The following is a 12,213-nucleotide window of genomic DNA, read 5'->3' as shown; positions in this document are numbered from 1 at the left end:
TTTTGGTTTTGTCATTTTTTTGGTGTGCTATTGCATTGAAATTTGTAAGACAGATCTAACTGCAAGGAACTAGCACTCAGTATGTCTCAGGTTACTGGGAAGCATGTTAGACCAGGATGCTCATAAGCCAGCTCTGAAAAAAGTCTTTATTGTCCAGGTTGTAGCTTGCGCTACATGACTAAAAGCCTTTTGACTCTTTAAGTTCAGTCTCTCCTCCTCTCCTCTGCTTTCTCCCCTGCACTCCCCTCCCCACCCCCCAATACTCTGCTACCTTGCAGCATCATTTCTTGCAGAGGCAGTTCCAGCATTGCCATGCAATGGAGCATGTGAGAAACTCAGAGCAGGAGCTACTAGTAGCACTCTCTCAGTCATCTCACATTACCTGGTAAGCAGCAACTGCAGTGTGCCATTCTCAACTTTCACCCATGCCACAGCACAAGGTTCTGAACACAACAGGCCATGCCCATCGGCATATTCACAATAATTTAAGTGCAGCATGGGTAGGTGGTGTCCTACTCCCAGCCCTGTGCAGTCCCTCTATCTTCTCACGCTGTTATTTCTTACCCTTGCCTGGTCCTTGCATCATACTCCCCCTAATGAGACCTGTATTTCCACTCTGAGCAGCGACTCTTGCAAGATGGAGGCAGGAACCAAGACCTATCAGCTACTGATACCTTAACTGGGCCGTTTGGCTGTGACAGGTCCCCAGCCAGTGCTCCAGATAGCCATGGCCAGTGGGACAGTGTCCAAGACAGTCTTGAAACGGACTGCAGCCCTTTGGCTGGGAAATGGATATGAACTGCAGTCCTTTCCAGGCTTGTTTTGTGACAGGGTGTTGCCAGCAGCTCTGCCCCACATTCAGTTTGCCCCTTTTGATTTGTGCCCTCAGGAAAAAAGTTGTGTTTGCTAGGTCTAATCATCACTTTTGTAGTGGGTGGCAATAAATTAACTGTATTTAGAGTCCCCAGCAGCCTTGCCTCTAGGGAGTTCTTAAATAATGTTACCTGGCAGTCACAACTAAAGCTATCCAGACCTCTGACAACCTTTTCTATTTATTTTTTTTTTTAATAACTTAAATTTGTAACTTGTGCCTCCTTTGACTTTTTGGAGGTATGGTACCTCTTCCAGTTTTACAATTAACTAAAGTGCCAGAGATTAACATGCACACTGGCAGCACAGAAAATACATTCAATTTGTCTGCTCTGGCCATCTTTCCTTTTATGTAAGAAGGAATTCTCAGCACTATTGAGTGCATACCTTTAGTAGTATAAAAGAAATTACAGCCCTTTTGAGATCTGCATCCCTGATGCAGAAGTGAAGAGGTAACAACAGCCCATGCTAAATGTAGACTCTCAGTAGAGTAAATGAGAGATCGTGGGGCTGCTCTCTATTACTTCCTGGCCTTCCCTGGATGGCTCAAGGTGTGATAGGGGAAGCACTCAAGCACCCTGAGGACCACAGAAATATACAGAGGCTCTGAACTGTGGGTTGACGGGACAAAAACATATAGGACACACATAAATTATATCCATCAGTCCAAAGTCTCACCTGAACATACAACAGTGGCATCATGAGAGCATGTCTTAATATGGTGCAGTATCCTGGGACAGTGTGCGAGGTGAGTCTCATTCCCCACACAGTGAAACTCTTCTTGCCAGATCAGTTCATGTCTGTCTCCAAGGTGAGTTCCTCTCAAGATATCCACAGCCTGGCCACACTCTAACTCATTACAAATAACAGAGGCAGCTTTGAAATCAATGTGCGAAAAACAGACTGTAGCCCAAGTTTCTTCTTGCTTTACTTCCAGATGTCCTGAGCAGGCAGTGTCCCCTCCAGTCAGATGCAGCCCAGAGAAACCTGGAAATAAACCCCCAAGAAACCCAGCATCAAGGGTTGGTTGTACTGACCTAATTTAATAACTACCATACCTTCATGGACAAGTTCTCTGAGGACCGCTGACACTTTTAAATAACGATTGTGGCAATTCCTGTATGCCACTGACAAGAGAGAAAATGGTGTGTGGGAATGCTTGTTTCTTAATATGTGAAAATACTGAATCCTTTGGAAGGAGGGAAATTTTGAGCATTTGCCAAATGCTTCAGAAATAGCAATCCCCAAATGAAAAAAAAAAAAAAAAAAGAAAAAAAAGCCATGTACTACTGTGTGTCCTTGAGATGTCATTATTCAAATGAATAGGAAGCTGAAGCACGCTGGAAAGAGGAAATGTTGCAGCCATCTTCAGAAAAGCCTGAAAAGACAGTCTGGAGGCTGGTCAGCCTTGCTTTGCTACCTGGGAAGACCATGGAGTGAGTCCTCCTGGAAAACATTTCTGGGCACAAGATGGTGACTGGGAAGACTCAGCATGGATTTACCAAAGGTAAATCACGCCAACAACTTATTACTTTCTCTGGTAAAAGTGACTAAATTTGTGGATGAGGGGAGACCAGTGCATGTCATTTATCTCACATTTAGCAACACCTTTGACACTGTCTTGCACAATGTTCTTGTGTCCAAATTAGGATGTTACAGTTTGGGCAGGTGGACAACTACATAGTTAAAAAGGTAATTGGGCAGTCAGGCTCCGAGAGTAGTGATTAGTGGGTTGCACTCTACCTGGAGGCTGGAAACAAGTGGAGTACCACTTGCTGAGTCTTTTGTGGAACCAGAATCTTTACCAACAACCTGGAGGAGGTGATGGAGTGCATTTGGGGGTGGTGGGAGATAAACCCAAGGGCAGAGCTCCCATTCAGAGGGACGTAGACAGGCTGGATTAATGGGCTGACCACAACCAAAAATCGAAAAGGGCAAATGTAAAGTCAGGAAGAAAAAAACTCTTGCAACGGTGCTTTATCCAAAAAGCAAAACCAAACACATCTTGCAGAGGAAGGCAGCCAGACAGACATTGGATTTCTTTGCCATTGCAGATTGTCCCATCTCAGCTTACACAGAGATCTGGAGAAGAAGGGTAGCTGTATGGCAAAACACAGCATTTTCTTGCTTCTCTATCTACACCTGCTTTTGTAGCCCCCATGCCTGGTCAAAGACAAGTTTAGTACTGCTCTCCTCTTGCCTGGGAGAGCTGTGGTAGAAACAAATAGTGTTTCTTTTTCTGCTCTATGTCATTTACTATGTGTACTTTAAGGCTATGTCATTGCTGTGCCTAGGCAAAGGAGACATACACTTGTAGTCAGCAGAAGACTTAATGCTAGTGCAACTTGCTTTAGCTGAGTGGAGGCCATGGAGGAAGTGTTACCTCTGTGCAATACTGGGCTTTATCCAGCTAGGACAAAGTTTGACCTCGGCCTCATAGCATTTTTCTATTATATTAGGTTGGGTGACTTCTTACCTGAACACATCACTCCAGTATCAAAGTAATGAGGGCAGGTAAAGGCACCCCATCCTGTGTGTGAGCAGTTCCAGAGAGCAGATTCATCACCACGGCAATCAACTCGATACAACCATGTTGGTCCGGTTCCTTCTCCAAAAGGAGCTCGATTAAGGGCCTGAACAGCAGATCCACATTGTAGCTGCTTACAAACAACCTCAGCATCTTCTATGGTCCAGTCACCATCGCACACAGTTCCCCACTCCTCCTCGTGTTTTACTTCCACTCTCCCAGAGCAGGGGCCAGTTCCATTTGACAACCTCAATTCATCAGCACCTTCATACACAGAGACAGAGCAAGGTTATGGAAAGGACAGTGCCTAACCATGATTATCTATTCCAGAGGGTTAATGATATTATTATTACTCTTAATTTATTCTTAAATCAGAGCTATTTGGCTCACCTTTCTAAGTAGTCCAATTTAAAGGTTTCTTGCAGGGAATTGTGTCTGTATTTACAAGTTTGAGCTAACTGCACTGCTAAAATGTAAGTTATTTTTAATGACAGGTGAGCTTTCTCTTCTTCTGACCTACCAGGGCTGGGAAATGCTGAGTAATATCCCTGCTGCGTGATTCACAAAGGCTTCAACAGAAACTCCTCCTTTCTCTTTGTTGTTCTGGCATGATGATATCCAGCTGAAAATTTTCACTGGGCACCAGTTTCTTCATTCCCGTGTTCCATATGGTGTGAAGAAGCAATTTCTCTTGTCTGCCTCAACTTCTTCCCCTCAGATAAACTATTACTTGCAACTCAGTGTCCCAATACTCTTTATTCTTTCTCTTCTCTCTTGCCCTAGCCACAGGGTCCCCTAGTCAGGGGTACTTGAGGAGAGAAGATAATTAGTCATGAGCGGTGGCAAACTATCTCAGGAGATGCAGCAGCATAAACAGAAGACAGGTAGGTTTTCATGTTGTTCCTCATGCCCCGCCATCTCTTGGGGTGGGTCTGATGCCCAAAGGAACCTCTTTTCCTCCTCTGCTCCCAGGTCTGCCTCTTTCCTTTTATATGGATACACATTTCCCAGTCCTTTTACCCGTGGACTTACAAAATAACATTACAGTCATCACAGAGCACTTGATAAAGAGATGGACAGAAGAGGGAAGATCCACATGTTGGTTTCTTGCTTTACAATGTTGGGCTGCTACTATAGATGCTTCATCAAATGTTATACAGTAGCTTAGCACAGGGACTTACAGGCTAGAAAACACAGGAACCATTTTGTTACATTCAAATGCAGGAATGATGGTGGGACACAGAAGCAGTTCTTAGGAAATCAAGCTACACAAAGGCCTGCTAGGACCCTAGAAACACAGGGGAACAGGTCTGAGATTGTGTCTTACATAGACACAGTAAACACTGGAAAAACTGAAGTGTGTAGCCTAAGATGTAATGACACATAAAGAAAAAAAGTGGAATTTTTCAGGAAATGTCTTAAGGTTTTTTTCCCAGTCAGGAATTTTATGGCAAGAATTTTGGAACGTCTTTTCATAAAAAAGATTCTTTACCTGCAGAAAGGTAAAACTCTGAGTAAAAAGCACATGCAGAATTACAGAATTATAGAACATGTTGAGTTTACATTCTGAATTGATGTAGACAATGATTTTCTGTAGATATTTGTGAAAACAAATGTTGAAGCAAAAAAAAAAAAAAAAAGCCCAAACCTTCTGCCAAATTCCACCAAAAGCAGTCACTGTTGTAATTAAACAACAATATGGATGGCATTCATTTGTTAGGTTATGTGATAGAAAGCTTGTCTCCATGTGCGAAGAACACTGGAACAATGGCAGGTCGGGGAACACCAATAATCTAGTCAGGACCCTGCTCTGCCCCCTTCTAGGGTTGTCCAGGTATGAAACCCATCAGTTGAATCAACATGAGGGCTTTCTGTGTCACCTTAGGGACTGAGGGGGGCTACTGTCTAGACGCTATGGGACACTCTGTGGGATGCAAGAGAAGAGCATCTTGGAATGGCATAAGGTTTATTATGGGATGTTTAGAAGAGGAATCAAAGGTGGGGAAAGGGAGGGATCAAGGATGTTAAGTTAGGAGAAAGCATGGGAAAATAGAAGGGTAAGTGGATAAAAGGACTGGAGTCAATGGGCACACTGAAACACAGGAGTTTCTGTCTGAATATCAGGAAACACTTTTTACCATGAGGATGACTGGGCACTGGAACAGGTTACCGAGGGAGGTTGTGGAGTTGGCTTCCTTGCTTGAGCAGGGAAGTTGAACCAGATGACCTCCAGAGGTCCTTTCCAACCTCAACAGTTCTGTGATTCTGTGAAAACGTCCAGTGGTGGGTAAGCAGGCTGCTGGACAGCATGCTTGTCTGGTTATGCCCTGCACCTAATCAGCACTGTCCATTGTGTCCTTCTATTAAAATCTATTTTTAACTGTTTTCCTGGGTAAGGTGACTCTATTCAGTGTGGATGTGTGTGTATGGAGTTTCAAGTGCCAGTAACTGGAGCTGGACCACAGGTCACAGAAGCACATGTCTTTGGTGCTGTACTGGTTTTGGGTGGGATAGGGTTAAATGTCTTCATAGTAGCTTGTATGTGGCTATGTTTTGCATTTGTCATGAAGCCGGTGTTGATAATAACACAGGGATGTTTTAGTTCTTGCTGAGCAGCGCTTATGCAGCATCAAGGCCATTTCTGCTTCTCACACTGCAAGTGAGTAGGCTGGGGGTACACAAGAGGTTGGGAGGGAACACAGCTGGGATAGCTGACTCCGACTAATCAAGGGGATAGTCCATACCATATGACACTTTGCTCAGCAATAGAAGCTGGAGAAGAAGGAGGAAGGGGGGATGTTCAGAGTTAGGGCGTTTGTCTTCCCAAGTAGCCATTAGGAGTGATGGAGCCCTGCTTTGCTTGCACACGCAGATTTTGCTTTACCGTTAAAACTGTCTTTATCTCAACCCATGAGTTTTTCTCATTTTTACCCTTCCAAACCTCTCCCCCATCTGCGACTGTTCACTCAGCTCCTGATCGGATTTTGGCTAACACAGCTCATGCTAAACCCTGATGTGTGCTGGGAGGAGAGCCATTAGGTCAAAGGGAGAGCACCATGTAGGCGGTCTAGGTGCCCAGAAAGAGATAAAGGGCCATTATAATACAGCCATTATCACCTGCAGATTGCTGGTTCCTGCAGCCATTGGCTTTTGTCTGGCAGTCTCTTCAGAAGCTGCTAACTTATGGAAATGGTATAGACAAAACTTCCAAGCTGGAAGTTATAAAACATCAGCTTACCCAAAAAGCCTTTGAAGGAGATGCAGCAGCAGCTGGAGTGCTGAGGCGTTCATGCTTCCCAGTGTGATACAGGGGTTGCCCACACTGTGATGGAGGAGGAAGGATGAGGAATCTCACTGTTGGCTAGGTAACTAAGTTGTTTGGGTTTTTTTTCTCATAAGTGCACAAATTAAGAGTTACGGGTTATAAGTTATGAAACCTTATAACTTGAATCAGTGAATTCAGATGACAGACTAGCCTGGGCAAAGGGGAAATGAGCTCCTGTAGTTGTGTTTGTTTATTGTATTTCTTAATGAGCGGCTAAAACAAAGATTAATTCACAGAGTATATGTTGTCCTGTAAATTTAAGAGATCCAAATGGATTGTGATACCCATCCCGCCAGGGGAGAGTGAGTGAGCAGCTGTGTGGTGCTTAGCTGTCTACTGGTGTTAAGCCACAACAGATGCCAGCAACTGGAGTGAGTGAGGGTATTGCATGACAGTGTGTGATTGCTAGCGAATATCAAGCTGGACTAGCCAGTGAGTAAGTTAATTGGCCTGGGAGCGAAGTATGTGTCTCTGGAAGCGAGTAACTGGAGAAGTTGGCTACTAGAAGGACCAGAGGGTCCGGACCAACTACTGGAGAGATGGTAGGGTCAGGGTGTCAACTCAAAGACCCATTTGCATTTGTGTCAGTGCATGAGCTACAGATGCTGAGGATCCAGGACCAGATACTGGATGGGCTGAGTGTCTGGAGGAATCCAGATTGTATGTATTTGCATATTTTCCACTGAGGGATTTTTATTCTGATCAGTCAGAGAAGAAAACAGAATCATAGAGTCACAAAATGATTTGGATTGGAAGGGACCTTAAAGATCATCTAGTTCCAACCACCCTGTCATGGACAGGGACATCTTTCACTAGATCAGGTTGCTCAAAGCCCCATCCAACCTGACCTTGAACACTTCCAAGAATTGATGAACTTTAAAAGGTAGAATGTATTTCAGAAGGTAGAATCTCTCACTAAGCAAGAGCAAAGAGCTGTGAAAAGGTTACAAGGCCTTGTGAAAGAGGACACTTTAAACAACACATGCCTTGCTAACGAATATACCCTTGGAGAAGAACAGAAGGTTGATAACAAGGGAACATCCCTCCGCAGAAGGCACTGAAACCAGCTGAAACCCGGACAGCTGCTGGATGAAGCATAAAGTCAACAAAGATCTGCAGTAACTGGGGAAAGGAACAGGCGGCAGTGGGAGATGGCGACCACTGACTCAATTAGAGACTGAACAGAACTAGCCCCTCCCACTGTACCGGAGCATGCGCACATCAATTAAAAGACATTGTGGCTTTAAATGAAAGCGAGACGCTGTACTAACCAATACAGATTGTTAAGATAAGGTATTAACCAATAATTGTAATTAAAGGTGTGTATTTCTGTGTTTTGAACTGTATAAATATTCTGAGGAGTGTGTAGGCCTGTGTGCTGGCTTTGAGGATTGCCACCTAGCACCCATCTCAGCAGCGATGATTTCAATAAATACCTCTACTCTGTGTGTATAGTGGCATCTTGCACATCGGGTAAACGACCCCGCTTTGGGATAACAGGATGGGGCATCCACAACTTCTCAGGGCAACCTGTTCTAGTGTCTCAGCACCCTCATTGTAAAAAATGGCTTCCTTATATTCAACCTAAATCTATCAGTCACCTCATACACCCCTTGGAACCAAGTTGTTGGATATGAGCTTTGTGCTTCTCAAGGCGAAAAATTAAAAGGAGAAAATGGAAAAAAAAGCTGTGTTGACATTACTGAACCAGGTGAATGCAAAGCCACTGGTGTTTAGAGCACGAAACAGGAGACAACAAAATGGGTGGGAAATCAAATGGTAGAAACCCACATGCAAGACTTTGGTATTTCCATATTAAGGACAAACTACAAACTAAGTGCACTCAGGAAGAGTTTAGCCACTACATGTGAGACTTGTCTTCATTTTGACAAGATTTGAATTTCAGCATGTCAGGAAACAGGGAAATCCCTGAAGAGGGCTGGCAACTTCTTTTGAGTACTGGAGGATCATTCAGATTGACCACATAGCTAGACAACGCTTACAGGACAGTCACATAGGAAGCCTAGTAACTTTGGTCTCAAATTAGCGCTGTTTCAAAACGTGACACACAATGGAAAATTAAAGCAAACATCTATAGGACTGGTTTGATCCAATTGTCAGTGCCCTGGGTGCACTAATAATCCTTAATGGCCTTGAGCTTCTCCAGTTGAGGTCCCCACCCACACACTCTGCCCATGGGCCCAGGCCTCTATTTAAGCACAAGCATGGACCTTCTGTCCTGCCTGAGCTACATCGTTGGTGCATCTGTGTTCAACTTGGGCACAGCTGCACCTGGCCATGGGCGCTGTTGATCGGCACTCTGAGGCACAGACTGACTTCTCAGCTTGACCTTGGACCTGCCTCATCTCTATGAACTTGCCTGATGATATGAGGCAAGTTGGCAACAAGAGTAGAACCCAACTGCCACCCCTAGGTCTGCCCTTCTTGCTGCTCTTCCATTCTCCGGGGCTGGGCCCTGGGCTGGTGAGGCCCTCACCCTGCCAGACATGTTATTGCAGATGGAGCAGCTGGCCCTTGCCCTCATGCCAACTCTAGAGCTCATAACTCATCAGAGTCACCTCTCCAAAAGTGACACAGTTAGCTAAGACAACCACAATTCTTAGTAAGACTGCACTGGAAGCAAGAAAGGTGTCAGAACCTGACCAGGTACCAAGAGAAACCTGCAGTACTCATTATGACCCAGCACTGGACAGTGATGTGAAGAGAAAACAGTCCAGCTATGCACATCTTGCAAATAGTCCAGAAAGACACCTCTCAGAGATCATCTCCTATCAATCATGGCATTTGATAAATGACAAAAGATAATTAATTTGCACTAAGACCCTTGGGTTTTCCAGTAAGAGTTTTTAAAACAATCTGGTGTGGAAAATATTACCTTCCCTCTCTTAATCAAGAGAGAGGGGTTCCTACGTATCACACTGCTTGCTGTCATTTGAGATTGTGAAACAAGAATATATAATTTTTCTTTGCATTTGAAAACAAGTATAATTCCTCTCTCTATTCACTGTAAGTATGTCAGTCTTAGCCCGTAACTGATGCTAATGCAGCCACTTCCTTCAGTAACTAACCATCGTTTCATTTCTCATTCCAGAGTAAAGCCCTCGCAGTAGTCAACTAAAATTTTGCCTCCATCTCCATATGGTCTGTAGCCTGCTTCTTCCCTGCTTCATCACACACAGACAATACACCTTTGATACATGATCACCTCTTGTACATAGGCAAAGGTTTTACCTCTTTGCTAATACTGCTAGTCTTCCTCACAATTTCCTGCCTATCATTTAGATTCAGAAATGCAAAAAATTTAAGGGAGATTATTCAAGTGACTGACAACTAGTAACTTCCAAAAACTATTTTTTCTGCAAACTGTCCTCTCTTCTCAAATTTCCTGAGTAAAAAAGTTTCTCACATACATAGTACAAGTCTCTAATAACTACGAAATCCCTTTGTACTTGCCACATGTTGTCTCAGGAGTATAATCTTTCTGTAATAAGTCTTTTAAGACTCTTCTGAAAGACATTCTAGAGAACAACCCACAGTTTACTTGAAGAACATATCCCAGAAAGGAGTTTTCTTAGCTAATATATATATATATTTAAAAGAGAAATAATTTCTAAGAAAAATTAAATTCATAATACATTATTAAAGGAAACAGATAATGTATTTCCATCAGCCATATCCAGGAGTAAACCAGCTTGTCGCTTGGTTGAGCGACCTCTTTGCATTTAAAGTTTTAAATCATCCAACATCTGATGTTTTTAACGTGTCACAGCATGCAAGGCTGGATGCAGCAGTAGGCATAACCCAATCAACAGATTTAAATATTCCCTAATCAAAACTATCATTTGCTGTAATCAGTCTTATGTGCTTTTTTATGATACCTACAGGCACACTCTTTTGTATCCCTCACGCTCCGTAGCATGTCCCACCCTTCATTGAATTCAGTGGTACTAGTCCCAGAGTGAGGTTCTGCTTGGCTAAGGCGGCATCAGATTTTGGCTCGCTCTAGCTGAATATCTCATTCCTCTCCTAGGCCAGGGATGAGAATGAGCCGTGCAGCCCTGTACCCAGAGCCTCAGTGGAGGTTTTCGGCACACATGTGCTACCTCGGTCGCAGGTTGCCTGTTCATTCCCCGAGGGCCATGTCTCCTGCACTGCCTGCGGGCTGCACCCTCCCTGGGGAACAGCAGGGGGCTGAGGCAGCACGGAGAGTGCAAGTACTGCCAGAGCAGAGACATGGATTGCGGGTGCTGATCATGGTGTCAAGCTAGAGCTACTCGTGTCTGCATCTGCCAGTGAGTCACTCGGGTATTATCCCCTGTTAATAAAAAGAAGTTGGCAGAAAACTCACTCTCATTTCTACAGTACTGGTCAGTTGATGCTCAAACATTGCTATGAAGATGTCCAAGTACAAATGTTTAATATGGTTCTTCACGCTCCTTTGCACAGAAAGGCCCATGCCGTCTCTTCCCATCTGCTTGAACGGTGACTGCATCCACACAACTGGTGAGAACCATTAAGATTAGGGCCACGCTACATCAAAGTATCAACCATGAAGTCTTGTTCTCATCACATGAGGGTGCGACCACCAGTCACAATGCCGTAGCGCCACCTCCATGTGTATAGAGACAAAAATGGGGATTCCAAAATCTGGCTCTCGTCATCAGCTTCAAACATGTACACATAGCTCTAAAAGAGCAGAGAGACAAATAGCAATAAGCTCCGGGTATACGGGAACAACTGAAGGGCCGGTATGTTACCCAGCCAAACTCCACTGGACACACAGAGCACAGCAACATCATTTTAACTGGTGTTGAATTAAGACCTGGGGTAATTAATTCTGTCTACACAGAGCTCAACAGGTGAGGCAAGACAGTAGTAACAATACCCAGCTGGCTTCCATTACAGCTCGGCCGTTTACTAAGCTTGGATTCGAATTGTTATGAGAATGGCCGGTCACTGACGTCTGTGTAAAATAGAAAACTATTACAAATGGCTTACCCTTCTTTCTCTCAGGATCACCAAGGAGATTGAATCAAAGACAAAAATGTATTTAAACACCTTCTTGACACTTTGCCTTACATATTGATGGAATAACAACGTATTTATACTGAATTTACATAGTTTTCCTACCTCACTGCCTTACGTGAAATGAAGTGTGTACTTACCCAGGGAGACCTGAACGGAGAGGAGAAGCAGCCACAACACTGGAGTAGAAAGATGTCCTTCTGTTGCCATTCTGATTGTGGACAGAAGAAACTTCACTCTCTGTTGGGCTCTGCCTAGACCAAACTCTGCATGGGCTTCTCTGTGTCTCACAAATGACTACAAAGGAGGAAATATAGATTCACATGATAGCATGAACTACATGAAGGAACCAATAGAAATATTGTTCACCTTTTTAGACATTATCAACAGATTAATCTCAAATCTGAAAGAACCAAAACCTCCAATAAAATTCAAAAATTTTGCC

The 12,213-nt window shown here is 43.9% G+C and overlaps 1 protein-coding gene across 1 annotated transcript in view; it reads right to left on the bottom strand.

Moving 5' to 3' along the window:
• The window catches only part of LOC141744759 (antigen WC1.1-like), a 28,020-nt gene extending 16,042 nt beyond the window's left edge, over positions 1-11,978 (bottom strand). The window contains exons 1-3 of the mRNA XM_074591375.1: positions 11,909-11,978; positions 3,347-3,661; positions 1,549-1,857 (exon numbers count right to left, since the gene is read on the bottom strand). Coding sequence (XP_074447476.1) covers positions 1,549-1,857; positions 3,347-3,661; positions 11,909-11,978 — 694 coding nt within the window. The remainder of the gene's footprint in view (positions 1-1,548; positions 1,858-3,346; positions 3,662-11,908) is intronic.
• Positions 11,979-12,213: the final 235 nt, after the last annotated feature.

This window comes from Larus michahellis, chromosome 1, assembly GCF_964199755.1.
Source record: "Larus michahellis chromosome 1, bLarMic1.1, whole genome shotgun sequence".
Taxonomy (NCBI): domain Eukaryota; kingdom Metazoa; phylum Chordata; class Aves; order Charadriiformes; family Laridae; genus Larus; species Larus michahellis.
The sequence above is the reverse complement of the archived record's forward strand: the minus strand, read 5'-3'. Positions and strand labels throughout refer to the sequence as shown.